This window comes from Calliphora vicina, chromosome 2 (genome assembly GCF_958450345.1).
Source record: "Calliphora vicina chromosome 2, idCalVici1.1, whole genome shotgun sequence".
Classification (NCBI taxonomy): Eukaryota; Metazoa; Arthropoda; class Insecta; order Diptera; family Calliphoridae; genus Calliphora; species Calliphora vicina.
The window spans coordinates 70,967,397-70,982,472 of NC_088781.1; the positions used below are offsets into that span (position 1 = coordinate 70,967,397).

Here is a 15,076-nt window from a genome sequence, read left to right on the forward strand (position 1 = left end):
TAATTTGAGGTTTATTCGGGAATTTATTGTGCACAAAATTAAAAAAATTTTTATGGGCTTAGATTAAGAGCTGATGTCTCAACACAATAAAAATATTTGAATCTAAATGTTGATAATTAAAAACTTTTTAAATTTTCTAAATTTCAGAAAACGGAGGATATAGTATTTTTTGAACTCCAATGATAAATATTTGTTTACAAACGATAGTAAAATAAGGTTGCGAATATCTTGATTTGTTTAGAGAGCAACATAAAACAATAATTCTCCATAACGCCAAACAAAAGACAATTGAATAAAAATACATTTTCATTAAATAATTTTGTGCAACAATAAACGTTTAATTTGCTGTTTTTATAGAACAAGCGAGTACTTTTTGTGGAAATTTTACATGTATTTTGATATCGTAACAAAATCAAAATAATGTAAAATTTACACTCAAAGCTTGTATTATAAAAACAGCACATAAGTCTCATTTTCACGATTTCTGGTTATTTTTAACGTAAAGTTTTGCTGCCTGTTAAATAATTTTTGGATGAAATACTCAGTATAACTTTATTTTAAAAAATAACTAGACATTGCGAAAATGGGGCTAACATGTATAAAATATCGTTGTAAAAAGATAATGAGTGAAGCGGTTAAATTCATAGTTTGACAACTACATAATAATTGTACCTTGTTAGTTATTGTACCATGCCAAAAACAGACATCTGTCTGCAACTATTCCTTTAAATCCACACATAAAATGGTTCGGTCTTTCCGAGTAATAGGAGTCCACTATAGTTTTAATCTTCCTAAAAATGTACGATTTAACAAATATTTCTTATCCGTATTTTTCTTTGAATTCTAATTATCATTATTTAAATTCGTATCGACATTTTGTTTAAAAACAAACATGCATGTGCTACTTCCAATTTATACATCTAAATAACAATATGATGCAAACATTCGAGTTTTTTTATTTATACCATACAACAGCGTCCTAATTTAAACGAAAACCATTAGCTGGCTCCTACATTTTTATCCCATAACACATTAAAAAGCCAAAGAGTGTTGTTTTGTAAAAATCCTTAATTTTATTCCTCTAAATTAAGAAGATATAAAAACATATTAGGCCTCCTCCTTCACGACGGTGGTCTTCTCAGAAACGTACAAACCATCCAAGAACTTACGGATATCCTTGTTTTTAACAGTGGTAGATTGCTGAATAAGAGCAGCAGATCCGGAAACGGATTCAATGTCGTTACCTTCAACAATCAACTCATCCTTTTGTGCAGTTGAGTTCACAACTGTTACACCGGGAGCCATTTGTACGCGGCGGATATATTTCTCACCCAAGAAATTACGGATTTCAATTACGGTATTATTTTCAGAGGTAACACAGTTAATGGGGAAATGAGCATATACAGCACGCATTTTGTATTGGAAGCCAACAGTAACGCCTACAAGAATTGGAAGGAATCGTTAATATTTCACTATAAAAAAAAACAAAATATTTGTTTACATACCCTTGATCATGTTTTCAATGTGACTGCAGACAGTGCGAACGGCAGCCAACTCTTTTTTAGCTCCAAACCATTTCTCTACTTTCAAGTTACGTCTGTTTACCATGTACATATCCAAAGCCAAGTGCTTGAAACTGCGTTTCAAGACACCTCTTGGGCCAGTGATGGTGACAACACGGGCACGCACTGAGGCTTTGATGTGCTTGGGGATTTTAACACACTGATTTGAGTTAATAGTCCTCATGTTTTACAACACTAAAAATAAATAAAACACAAATTAATTCGTCAGTTATACAGTAGGTGATATACTATAATCAATTATAAACATTTAAAACACCATATATATATGTATGCAAATAGAGTAATTTACTAAATAAATAATTATTCTATTAATTATTGTTTATCTCAATATAAATGAGTAGATTTTCAACACGTATGTTGCAAGTATTTATACACTAATATTAACAATTTTAATTGAGAATATCCAAGGCAGAAAATGACTGGTGTCCGAAATATGTTAAAGAAACTGTTATTTATTATATTTATAAGAACTTTCTCACACAATCTGTTATATTTAAAGTCACATATTTATGATGAATTAAAATTATATTTATTTACACGAAAAAACACAAACTTACACGCTTCGGACCGACCGGAAAAAGGTTGATGCGAAAAAGGAATTTTTTGACGTTTGCGAGAGGGGTATTGCCATTTCGAAATAATAATGGGTGCTGTCACTTTTGACAATGACGTCTAAATTTCCCTTAAAATTAGTTTGCTAAATAGGTAATATGAATAGCGTTGCCAGGAGTTTTAAAATACTTTTCGAACGCAAATGATAGCGTTCACATATTGTGAATTATTTTCCCAAATTCATGTTTTTTTGAATTGTTTTTTTTTATATTTATCAACTCTATATTTTCAATATGCATTACACAGATTATTACAGATAAGAGACCATTGACAGCTGTCAAACAAGTAATTTCGAACCGTATGGTTTTGTTTACATTTTTTTTAATATTTTTTCAATTCCGCCATTAAGGCAGATCTTAGAGCGAGAGAAAAAATAAAATGTAGTAAAAAATCGATGAGTGTGTGAGACGAGATATAGAAAGATAAATTTATATGTTTGTCCCTCTTTTAAATCTACCGTGGTTTATTATACATTTTCTTTTGTTAATTTTTCGTAAATTTTTTTTGTTTGCCTCCGCCATGTTGCTAAAAACAGCTGATTCGGGTCTATGTTAGTCTATGATGCATTAGCTGTACGCAATAAAAATTTGATACTACAATGCAAAAAATGTGTAAGTTTTATAGGAAAACTTTTTTCTTCATTTCCGAGAAACATGGACTACAATAGGATGATTGGTAAACATAACAAATCCAAAGAGAGGTATTTTTTCTATATTGACTAACGTCTGACATGGTGATATATTTTCCAAGAAAAAATAAAACAAACGTGGACGCCACGTTTGTTGCCAAAATACATCTGAATTATAATAAAAACAATTTTAGAAGATACTAAATATTTGTTTTATAAACCATTGATAAATGAAAAAAGATATACATACATATTTATATTTTTTTTGTCATTATAATAATTCCTATTGTTAAATTAAACGTTTTTTCCGTTATATATTTTGTTCTATTTTTTCTTTCTTAAAAACTAAAGTTTGTCAGTTTTCTGTTTTTGTGACTTGTATTGATAAAATAAAATATTTATTTACAATTTGCATTTATTTAGACAGATGATTTAACATATATGCGAGGTTTTACCTAAAAATGCATGTTGTTTTTGCCTTGTTGTGTTTGGTATCGTGGAGCTTTCACCATAATAAATTCGTACATCTGTAATCAAGAGTAAATTTCACACAAAAAGACCACCGTTTTTAAAAAATTACAAAGAAAACTATGAAGAAGATGAATATACACATGTGTATCCCACATAGAAGAACATGAACAAATATGTATTTGTAATTCTGCCACCTTTTTGTTTTTGTTCTCTTTTTGGTCTTGACAAGGCATCAATTTGTTTACATGAACAAGGCGCATATAATAAGGTGCCATGTTGTAGCTGCAGTGTTTGCTGAGTTGACAGCCCTTGGCCGAGTGAACTCGGGTCATTCCGGTGCGTAGAACCGGCTGTCGTGGGAATGTGCCATCGGGAGCACGGCTGATTACAGAACTAGCACCAAGGCGTATTTAACAAGGTGACAGCAGTGGCGAATTGAAATAAATACAGGCGAATTCACTTATTTTTTATATATAGAGTTTGACATACGGGCGTACGGGCGAATATTTTTTATATATGTAGTTTGACATTTGTGCGTACTATTTCTATAATCAGCTGTGCTGCCGATGGCACCTTATTAAATGCACCTTGACTAGCACCAAGGAGTATTTAACAAGGTGACAGCAGTGGCGAATTGAAATAAATACAGGCGAATTCACTTATTTTTTATATATAGAGTTTGACATACGGGCGTACGGGCGAATATTTTTTATATATGTAGTTTGACATTTGTGCGAGCTATTTCTATAATCAGCTGTGCTGCCGATGGCACCTTATTAAATGCACCTTGACTAGCACGCAATAAAAATATTCGCCGGAACGCCATTATGTCAAACTCCATATATAAAAAACAAATGAATTCGCCTGTATTTATTTCAATTCGCCACTGCTGTCACCTTGTTAAATACGCCTTGCTCAAGGCGAATTCATATAAGGTGTACGCCAAGGCGTATTTAACAAGGTGACAGCAGTGGCGGATTGAAATAAATACAGGCGAATTCACTTATTTTTTATATATAGAGTTTAACATACGGGCGAACGGGCAGATATTTTTTATATATGTAGTTTGACATTTGTGCGTGCTATTTCTATAATCAGCTGTGCTGCCGATGGCACCTTATTAAATGCACCTTGGTGTACGCAAGGCGCAAGGCGAATTTATACAAGGTGGTGTCAGTTCTACAAAAACAACGATTGGTCTTAACAAATGTCAAAAAACAAAATGAAAAATTTAACAAATAAGTATTTAAACTTAATATAGTGTAGATAATTGAATAGTGCTGGCTTTACTTATTTATGTAAACAATAAATATTTTGTTAATATGCTTAGAATATGTAGATATTTAAATATAAAAACAAGCTTTGACAGTTGTTAGAACCAAAAAGCGAAAAAAAAATTATCAGCTGTTTCACTGACTCCACCTTGTATAAATTCGCCTTGGCAAGGCGAATTCACTTATTTTTTATATATAGAGTTTGACATACGGGCGGATATTTTTTATATATGTAGTTTGACATTTGTGCGTGCTATTTCTATAACCAGCTCTGCTGCCGAATATAGCACTCTTCAAAGTAAATTAATAAAGTAGACTCAGTAGAACAGCTGACTATTTTTTTTACTTTGGTCTGAACTGTCAATTCACTTGTGGTTGTTGTGGCGAAAAATACAACAAGCCCAAAAGCAAAAACAACAACAGGCAACTTTGACAGCTCAGACCTTAAACCAAAAACAAAATTGCTTGTGGTTTTTGTAAATGTTGTAGTACTGTCGCTACTTTATTAATTTACTTTGGCACTCTTATGCATTAAACACATTCAAGACAGCAGGCTACCAACATCAATCTGTCAAAAATAAAATGCACACGTTTATATGGAGACGATTATTTTAACGACAGCACAGCTACACGGCCACACGGCTACTCATGCCGATGTAGCCGAATTATGCATTAAACACATTCAAGACAGCAGGCTACCAACTTCAATCTGTCAAAAATAAAATGCACACGTTTATATGGAGACGATTATTTTAACGACAGCACAGCTACACGGCCACACGACTACTCATGCCGATGTAGCCGAATTAGGCTAATTTCTATTTTTGTCAACTACAAAACAGAAATAGTGTTGCTAATATAATAAAAAAAATGTAAATCAAATTAGTGCTTAAAAAAATATATTTTTTTACTTAATTAAGAGAAGTTTCTGATAACCATATTGAAATAAATTAATAACAGGTACATAATTGATTATAACCATATATATATTTTTACTCAAAATAATTGATTCAATCTTAATTACTTTGGAATTTTGTACGGTTATTTTTTATTAAAGTGGCACCACTGAATTATAAATCAGCTGTTTACTTTGTAGCTGTCGTCTTTAAAATAATTCAGTAGCTGACACACGACTACAACTGTAACCAGCAGAATTTGTGTTCGTGTAGTCGTGTAGCCTGTTGTCTTGAATGTGTTTAATGCATTAGGCTAATTTCTATTTTTGTCAACTACAAAACAGAAATAGTGTTGCTAATATAATAAAAAAAATGTAAATCAAATTAGTGCTTAAAAAAAAATATTTTTTTTACTTAATTAAGAGAAGTTTCTGATAACCATATTGAAATAAATTAATAACAGGTACATAATTAATTATAAGCATATATATATTTTTACTCAAAATAATTGTTTCAGTCTTAATTACTTTGGAATTTTGTACGGTTATTTTTTATTAAAGTGGCACCACTGAATTATTAATCAGCTGTTTACCATGGTGTAATGATATATAAGGTGACATTAATCAAACAGCTGATTATTTTTTTGCTCGAGTTTGTTTACAACTTCAATCTTGTCAAAATTTTTTTTTGCTGTAGTTTGTATACATTATGTCAGTTGTTTTTGACACTATAAAAGTTATTTGTTTTTGTATTGTTGTATTTGTTGCCGTAACGCATACACCTTATAATCATTACGCCATGCTGCTTACTTTGTAGCTGTCGTCTTTAAAATAATTCAGTAGCTGCCACACGACTACAACTGTAACCAGCAGAATTTGTGTTCGTGTAGTCGTGTAGCCTGTTGTCTTGAATGTGTTTAATGCATTACTTGTTTTTATTCAGTTTGAACTGTCAATTCACTTGTGGTTGTTGTTGCGAAAAATACAACAAACCCAAAAGCAAAGTAAATTAATAAAGTAGACTCAGTAGAACAGCTGACTATTTTTTTTATTCAGTCTGAACTGTCAATTCACTTGTGGTTGTTGTGGCGAAAAATACAACAAGCCCAAAAGCAAAAACAACTACAGGCAACTTTGACAGCTCAGACCTTAAACCAAAAACAAAATTGCTTGTGTTAATAAGCTTAGAATATGTAGATATTTAAATATAAAAACAAGCTTTGACAATTGCTAGAACCAAAACAAAATTGCTTGTGGTTTTTGTAAATGTTGTATTTGTTGTAGTACTGTCGCTACCAAAGTAAATTAATAAAGTAGCGACAGTACTACAACAAATACAACATTTGTTAAGACCAATTGTTGTTTTTGTAGTACTGAAACCACCTTGTATGAATTCGACTTGAGCGAGTGAATTGTTAATCAACCTACTTTGCGTCAAGGTGAAAAAAATTTGACGAAATACAAATTTTGTATGTGTATTCCTGCACGAGTAATTGTTATTTTAGAATTCTTATTTCAAAATTTGGTATAAATCAAGATCAGCGAAACAGCTTGCATTTTTATAATTTCTTTGGTGTTGATAGCTCTCATAATTAGAAGCACAAAAACGTTAATATTTTTCCCTGCTCTCTTTTAGTTTAAGAGTTATATGAATTTAAAGTCAATACATATAATAGTATATTTCTCATATATTTGGAAAACAAACTGATCGTTATGGGTATCATTGAATAGTGCTTCACAATACCTTTAATATGATATATAATATGGTACAGTTTATTAATATTGTGAACCAAAAATTCCTTTTTGATTTTATATGACAGTACTTCAGAAAATTTTGATATACAGAAAAAGTGATTTTAAAACAAAATGGCTGTTGGGACGAGTACGCCTTATATGAATACGCCTTGGGGTTGTCAAGACAAATTTAATTTCAGTGTATGTTTAAATTTTAAAAATCGTTACTACTGAAGAAAAAATCGCCAAACAGACATTAATTTATTTATATTGCTGGCGAATAAGTATGCAAAGCATGTGTCATAAAATACAAAATATTTACATTTGGTGACTACACTGTATGCACGTGTATTGCATTTGAAGCAAGTTGTGATATTTGAAATAAAATGCAGGAGGAAAATTATTTTAAGGATTATGAAAATCTTGAAGTAAGTGGTATACATTTTTATTAAATCTGACATTAATATAAATATTTAAGGTGCATGAAATAATGCTGCGGGATCGACCGCGCCAGGAGGCTTATAAAAATGCAATTATGGCAAATGCTTCACTTTTCAAAGATAAAATTGTGCTAGATGTTGGAGCAGGTACTGGAATACTATCAGCATTTTGTGCAAAAGCTGGAGCTAAATTAGTGTATGCTGTAGAAGCTTCAAATTTGGCTAAAATTGCATTAAAAGTTATGGAAGATAATAGCATTACATCAATAGTGAAGGTATTTCTTAAATTATTATGTTTTAATTTTAATTATTTTAAGTAATATCATTTCCTTTTTAGTAGAAAAATTATTTTATGAAGAACTTGGGGTATATGTAATATGAAATAAAGGTTTAGGAGTATGTAGCATAGAATAATATATCCATAGAAGCGTTACTGAGAGGGAAAAAACCTAAGTCTGTTGTCAAAAACCTAAGTCGTGAGAATGTATTAGTACAAAGTTTTGAGATTGTGTTAGTGCCTTTTTAATATAAAAATGTTTAAATTTTAATTTATGTAAATTTTCTTCTATTTTCAATACCAAAAATTGAAACTCTGTTCAATAAATTAAATTCCACCACAAATAAAATTAAATGTCAAAGATTAATAAAAAATATTTTTTTTCGTTTGAGCAAAATTAACGTGTTTCGGAAATAAAATGTGCTGTAAATTGTTAAAAAAAACATAAAATAGTGTATAGAAGTGTAATAAAGTGGTTCGGTCTGTATTTAGTCGGAAAATCAAAGGTAAAATTTCAAGTATTTTGATGTGTTAATTTCTCACAAGTATGTTGAATTCACATATCACAAGCAGTGATACCGTTGGAAAATTTCAGAAAGTCGCTCAAAAAGTGGATTTCTTAAAAAAAAGTCGCACAAAAGGGGGATTTTGACATTAAAAAGGGACATCACTTTTAAAAAGAAGGAAAATAAATAAAATAAAAATTAAAATCGTTTAAATGTTGTATATGATGTATTTTTAATTTTCGGAATTGTGATGTATTTAATTTTGATCATATTATTTATTGATGTACTACTCGTTTCTGAAACACATTTTACCATAAAGAACTGTTTCAGAATTGACGGATACTATATTTATGATACAAAACATCCAAGTGGTAGAGCTTGTGGTTGAACAGCTATATTAGTGAGAAAGGATATTAGCCATTTTCCAATGCCAGAATATAAAACGGATCACATCCAGGCCACATCTATAAATATACCTGATGGTAGAGTTACAATATCTTCAATATATTGTCCTCCTAGGTATAATATTAATCGAGAGCAGTTTCTCGAATATTTTAGGACTCTAGGTCCAAGATTTATAGCAGCTGGTGATTACAATGCAAAACATACATTTTGGAGCTCTCACCTTATTACTCATTGAGGGAGGCAACTGTTAGAAGCAATATCGTCTAACAGACTAGATGCCATATCTAGTGGCCAACCTACTTATTGGCCTACATACCTCAATAAGATTCCCGATCTAATTGACTTCGCTGTAATCAAGAATATAAAACGAGAATTTATTTCAGTGATCCCTTCGCTGGACCTCTCGTCAGACCACTCGCTTACAGTTTTAACGTTATTAGCAGTTCCAAGTAAATTGGAAAACTCTTACTCTTGTTTCCCTAACAAGAAAACGAACTGGTACGAACGAAATGTATGTTAGCTCACACTTGCCACAAAACATCTCATTGAAAAATGAGTATGAGATACAATCCGCTGTCGATATATTTACAGACATTTTAACAAACGCCGTTAAAGTGTCCACGCCCCTAGTCACCCTGGGGAATTACAGACATTCAAAGTGTCCTAAAAACATTGAGTCTCTTATCAAAGAAAAGAGAACACTCAGACGTCAATGGCAACAATCGCGATCTCCGAACGTAAAGGCTAAACTTAAACAGTGCCAAAGAAGACTTCACGTCGCCTTAAAAATGAATAAAGAATCTAACCTGAGAAATTATCTTAGAAACTTAGACCCTACTAAGAACACAGAATATAGTCTCTGGAAAGCTGTGAAAAATTAAATACGCCCTCAGAACGGAGAATGTGCAAAAAATACTTCAGAAAAAATCGAAGCATTTGCCAATCACTTGGAGAATGTATTTACCCCAAATGATATAAATTCATATATTAGAGATACTGTCATAAATAATGTGGTGCCAACCCCACTAAAATTCCGGTTCTCTGCCGTGAGGACGACGGTCAAAGGTCTTAAGGCTGGAAAATCAGTAATCTGCCCAACTCAGCACTGAGAATTATTTTGTTCATATTTAACTCAATACTACGTATTGGATATTTCCCATCCTCATGGAAAATATCTGATATAGTTATGATACCGAAACCGGGAAAAGATGTCACTCAAGTGACATCATACCGTCCCATTAGCCTATTGTCAATATTATCAAAACTTTTTGAAAAGTTGTTACTTGAGAGACTTATAGTGCACCTTGACGAAAATTTCATTATTCCTGACCATCAATTTGGTTTCAGAAGGAAACATAGTACTATCGAACAGGTACATCGGATAACTACACTTATTCGGAAAACCTTCGAGAGCAAGCAGTATTTTTCCGCATTATTTATTGACATATCTCAAGCCTTCGATAAAGTCTGGCACGATGGACTAATACACAAAATTACTAGATTACTACCTGCGAACGTACATAAACTGCTTAAAAATTACACACAAGAAAGATCTTTCCAAATCAGATCAAAGGATGTGATCTCAACACGTCGAAAAATATCCGCTGGTGTACCACAGGGAAGTATTCTAGGGCCGTTCCTATATATTTTATATACTGCAGATATGCCCACGAGCGCACTGACTCACACATCTACATTTGCGGATGATACCGCTTTTTTAAGTACACATGAAAACCCCGTAATAGCTTCTGAACAACTCCAGTCTCACATCGGCGATTTGAAAAATGGATGTACAAATGGAAAATTAAGGTCAATGCAACAAAATGTATTCACGTTACATTTACTTTAAGACGAGAAAGTTGCCCTTCCATACAGATAAATAATATCAAAATCCCAGAACAGAGCCATATGCGATATCTCGGTATCCATCTTGATCGCCGTTTAACATGGTCCCACCATATTGAAGCCAAGGTTACGCAAATAAAATTAAAGTCAGTCCAACTGTACTGGTTAATTGGCCCACGGTCTGCTCTAGACTTGGAATACAAAGTGCTTTTGTACAAAACAATTATAAAACCGATATGGCTATACGGCATCCAGCTATGGGGAACAGCCTCCTCATCTAACGTTGAAAAATTGCAAAGAAAGCAGTCAGCACTGTTAAGGACAATAACAGGTGCCCCATGGTACATTCGCAATAGTAATATCCATAGGGATCTCAATGTCCCCATAATACGCGAGGAGATCAAACTCTCCAGTCTAAAATACATTTCAAAACTAATGGATCATCCAAACCCCCTCGCCAGGGAGTTGCTGTCATTTGTGGGTCATAGGCGACTGAGGCGATTGGAAACACTGGATCTGGCCAGATAATCATTTAAAGAGCACTCATGTTGGCCATTGCAGCGGCAATAACAACTTTAGTTTTAGTTTAGGTTAAGATTTGAATACTTATTTGTAAATTTCTAAAAAGAAAGATTCAATAAAGAAAAAAGATACTGAAAAAAAAATATATATTATTTACAAAATCTTAACAATTATTTTTTTTATATAATACGTATACTTCGTAATAAGCGCATCACTTGGCACCCAGTTTTCCAAATCTTCATTCAAAAAATTGTGTGCTGAAAGTATTGACTCATACATATGCTTCCACTTTCAGCATATTTTAGGCTACAACATAGTCAATAAAGAAAAGGGGTATTTTTGTGGTGGAAAAGTGGTATTTTTGTTTTTCATCTTACAAAACTCAATTCAAATCATCTAATACTGTACCCAAAGAAAAAATATAGTTGCACAAGTTCTATAACAATATTATGGTTACTGTAATTATGTATATGATTGCGGTAATCATAATATGTTTAAGTTAGCATTCATATAATTGAGGCAATTATATATATGATTGTAGTAAATAAATATATATTTATGTCAATCATGTTCATGATGAATCATTATTCATAATATGTTGTACTCAGAGTACAACATATCATAATCCCAGAATAACTCAATATTGTGAAGTAATACATCATAAAAGTGGTTGCCACAAACATATACTTAATTACTACAATCATATATATAATTGCTACAATCATATATATAATTGCAACAATTATATGAATGGTAACTTAAAAATTTTTTTGTAATTGTGGACAATCCAAAAAGTTGAAAAAAGGTAAAAAATCTGGAAAAGTGGCAGATTTAGTTCATTTTGGGAAAGGTTCACAAAAAGTTTCACGGTAGCTGAAAAAGGGTCAAAATGCGAATTTAGTCGCACAACGGTAACGCTGATCACAAGTACGTGTGAAGTGAGAAATTATTGTTACTCTCAGTTGCGCCTCTAGTTGTACCCTATGGTATGTAGTTTGAACAAAACGGAAAGTCGTGCTTTCGACTTTTATGGAAAAGTTGATTTTTGACTTTAATACATTTTATCGGCATTTTGTAATTCACCATCAGTTGCAAGGATATCACATGTACCTGTAATATTTCTAAAGGTTTTGGGCGATGTACGATCTTTAAGCAAGACATTGTGTCCCAATGGAGCTGATTTCATTGCAATGACATGAGCTCCATTGCAAAGACATTTCAGCTCCTAGTTAACGTAAAAAATATGGACCTGCGGGGTCGAAATTTAGTTTAAAATGTCAAATATATTGGCGATGAAATTCTAAAAAAAATAAAAAAAATAGATAATAGTTATCTCGTCCCTATAAAATGTTACACGCATCCAAAATTGGAACATGTAAAAAGGGTCGTATTTTTTAAATTTTTTCCCAAAAAAGTCCTTATACATATTTTTTCTTTTGTCGAAAAAAATTTTCTTCCGGACTATATACAATTTGTATATGATCCAGAAATAGAAGTTAATACAAAAGCGTGCAAAATAAAATTTGGCTCACTTAAGCGGACATAATACCCACCAGACCTATCAAAACTTGACCAATTAAAAAAAAAATATACCTTAGGTCTTAGATTTACAATAACGGTGCAAAAATATAAACGAAGAGCACTTTGGGTCTAGATAACCCTTAACTTTTAAAATCACATTCAAATTGAGGTTCATTTTGACCCCTAGTACCCTTAAGTGTTAATTTCCATTTTTGCACTGTTATTGTAAATCTATGACCTTAAGGTATATTTTTCGCAACTTTCATTAAAATCTGCAGAAAAATATATAATATTTCGCTATCATTCATTTAGAAATTCCAAATTTCGTTTTCGGTGCCGTTTCCGCATACACCGTATGCGGAAACGTAGCTTAAGAAGGGATTTTTGGAAATTCGGTCGTTAAGGGGGACAAATGGGGCAAATATTCCTAAATTTTACCTCTGATCTTCACGATTTAAGGGTCAAAGTTTTACGGTTTTAGTAAAACTTTCAGAATATATTTAGAATTATCTGGCCTATAATATTCTGTATTATGATCAAAAAATTCTGTAATTTGTTTAACATTTTGAAAAATTTGAAAATGGAATTTTGAAACTGCCGTTAAAAAAATTAAATTTGTTTGGTAAAAAGACAAAAACTCATATAAAATTCACTATGGATATACATATTTTAAGTAAAATTAGCTTTTATTTTAATATTTCTCAAAATATGTTAATTTGGTTCCTACATTTCGTGTTCTAGTGGCTTGAGACACGTTAATGCTCTGGGGAATTTTTAATAACTTTAACATTTTTTAACCAATTTTTGTATTTTATATCTCATTACAACGACAATTACGTACACATTTCGATTATTTTATATTAAATTGCAAAAGTAATTATTTAATGGCAACATTTTTACAAATACTGAAAAAATAGAATTTTTTCACCTTGTATACTATGTTCTCAGGAACTTCAACTGATCGAGCTCAAACATTTGTCAAATTTTTTTTATCTTAACCTCACACAAAACTTCTCTTCGTTTTTATTCATTCATGATAAATTGTCATGAATGAAATTTGCAAATTTTTTGTTTTATACTCACATTCGAAAATGAGTAGCTAATAATTTTTTGAATTTTAAGCACACATAAATGAATACATTTGTTTTTTCTTTTAAGTACATATACGTATGTGAAGAGTGAGAAGTTAAAAATGTCCAATGCTCAAAATTTAGAGGATTTCTCATCGCTCGCATTAATGTCAATGCACATTAACGTTTGTGGTTTTTTGTTTTTTTTGCGATTTTTTAAAAAAATGTGAGACCCAACTTTGAGTGACCACTGGCCCCCCATTACCCCTAGAAAGCTAAAATACTGAAAATCAACTCGAAAACCCCTCAGCTCCAATCATGTAAAACTTCGTAACAATGTATCTAATAGTTCGCGAGAAACCGAATTATTTCCAAAAAAAAATAAATAGTTTCAAACCCATTCTTATTTTCTTCATGAATGCAGCTTAAATACACAATCAAAATTCGTTCATTTATTTATAAATATAATATACTAGCTTTCCCGGCAAACTTTGTTCTGCCATACCTCACACAAAGTTTGAAGACTCCCGTTATAATAGTACTCCAGATATACAATAATATTTTTTACTTTGTATGGGAGGTGCCATGCCCATTGTACCTATATTTATCAATTGTGAATCTAAATGATCCAGGGACCGACTCAAACACACACAACAACTTTCATCGAAATCGGCCCAGCCGTTAAGGAGGAGTTCAGTTACTAACACACGTACAGAAGAATTATATATATAAAGATAAATATATATTAAATGCGTCCGCCTTTAATCAAAAACTTCGAAATTAAAGTCGCCATATGTGGTAAAAATAGTCCCCGTAGAACCCTCTGTTACCATGTATTTTTTTCTCCATTACCCTACTTGGGGGCATTTGGCTTCCACAAAGCATCTCCATCTTATACGAATTGTTGAAGTAGTTGTTTTTCGCGTATTTCCCATGTAGATTGCACTGACCTTCCTAATTATTGGAGTATCGTGCGTCTCCATGTGCGATGTTGCCATTAAATCTATTGTTTGTATCATTTTTTTAAACGGTTGTTGTTCCAGCTAAGTAGTAGGGTTCTATAAGTCGATTGTTCGAACCCTACTAAGTAGATGATTGGTCTGCTGTAGCGGGTCTTCGGATACATGTATGATGTTGCCATAAGGATTCAATCGATTGTTATTATTGCCTTGTGTCAGTTTCGTTAATCGGTTGTTGATCCAGCTAAGTTAATATTGGTCTGCTGTAGCTGGTCTAGGATAATGGTGCTGCCATCTGTCGTTGCCTAGAAACGCCCTCTGTGTATTTGGTGTA

General features: G+C 32.1%; 2 protein-coding genes across 2 annotated transcripts in view; one reads left to right on the forward strand and one right to left on the reverse strand.

The window, feature by feature from the left end:
• Nucleotides 1-1,050: 1,050 nt before the first annotated feature.
• On the reverse strand, nucleotides 1,051-2,265 carry RpL9 (ribosomal protein L9). Its single transcript, XM_065500699.1, has 3 exons — nucleotides 2,141-2,265; nucleotides 1,506-1,757; nucleotides 1,051-1,439 (listed from the first exon to the last, which is right to left on the reverse strand). Exons 2-3 carry the CDS (start codon nucleotides 1,744-1,746, stop codon nucleotides 1,108-1,110), a joined length of 573 nt encoding a protein of 190 aa, XP_065356771.1. The 5' UTR covers nucleotides 1,747-1,757; nucleotides 2,141-2,265; the 3' UTR covers nucleotides 1,051-1,107.
• A 5,258-nt stretch (nucleotides 2,266-7,523) lies between these two features.
• The window catches only part of Art8 (Arginine methyltransferase 8), a 28,148-nt gene continuing 20,595 nt past the window's right edge, over nucleotides 7,524-15,076 (forward strand). Inside the window, exons 1-2 of the mRNA XM_065501630.1 lie at nucleotides 7,524-7,625; nucleotides 7,676-7,912. Of these exons, the coding sequence (XP_065357702.1) occupies nucleotides 7,584-7,625; nucleotides 7,676-7,912 (279 nt within the window). The 5' untranslated portion in view covers nucleotides 7,524-7,583. The remainder of the gene's footprint in view (nucleotides 7,626-7,675; nucleotides 7,913-15,076) is intronic.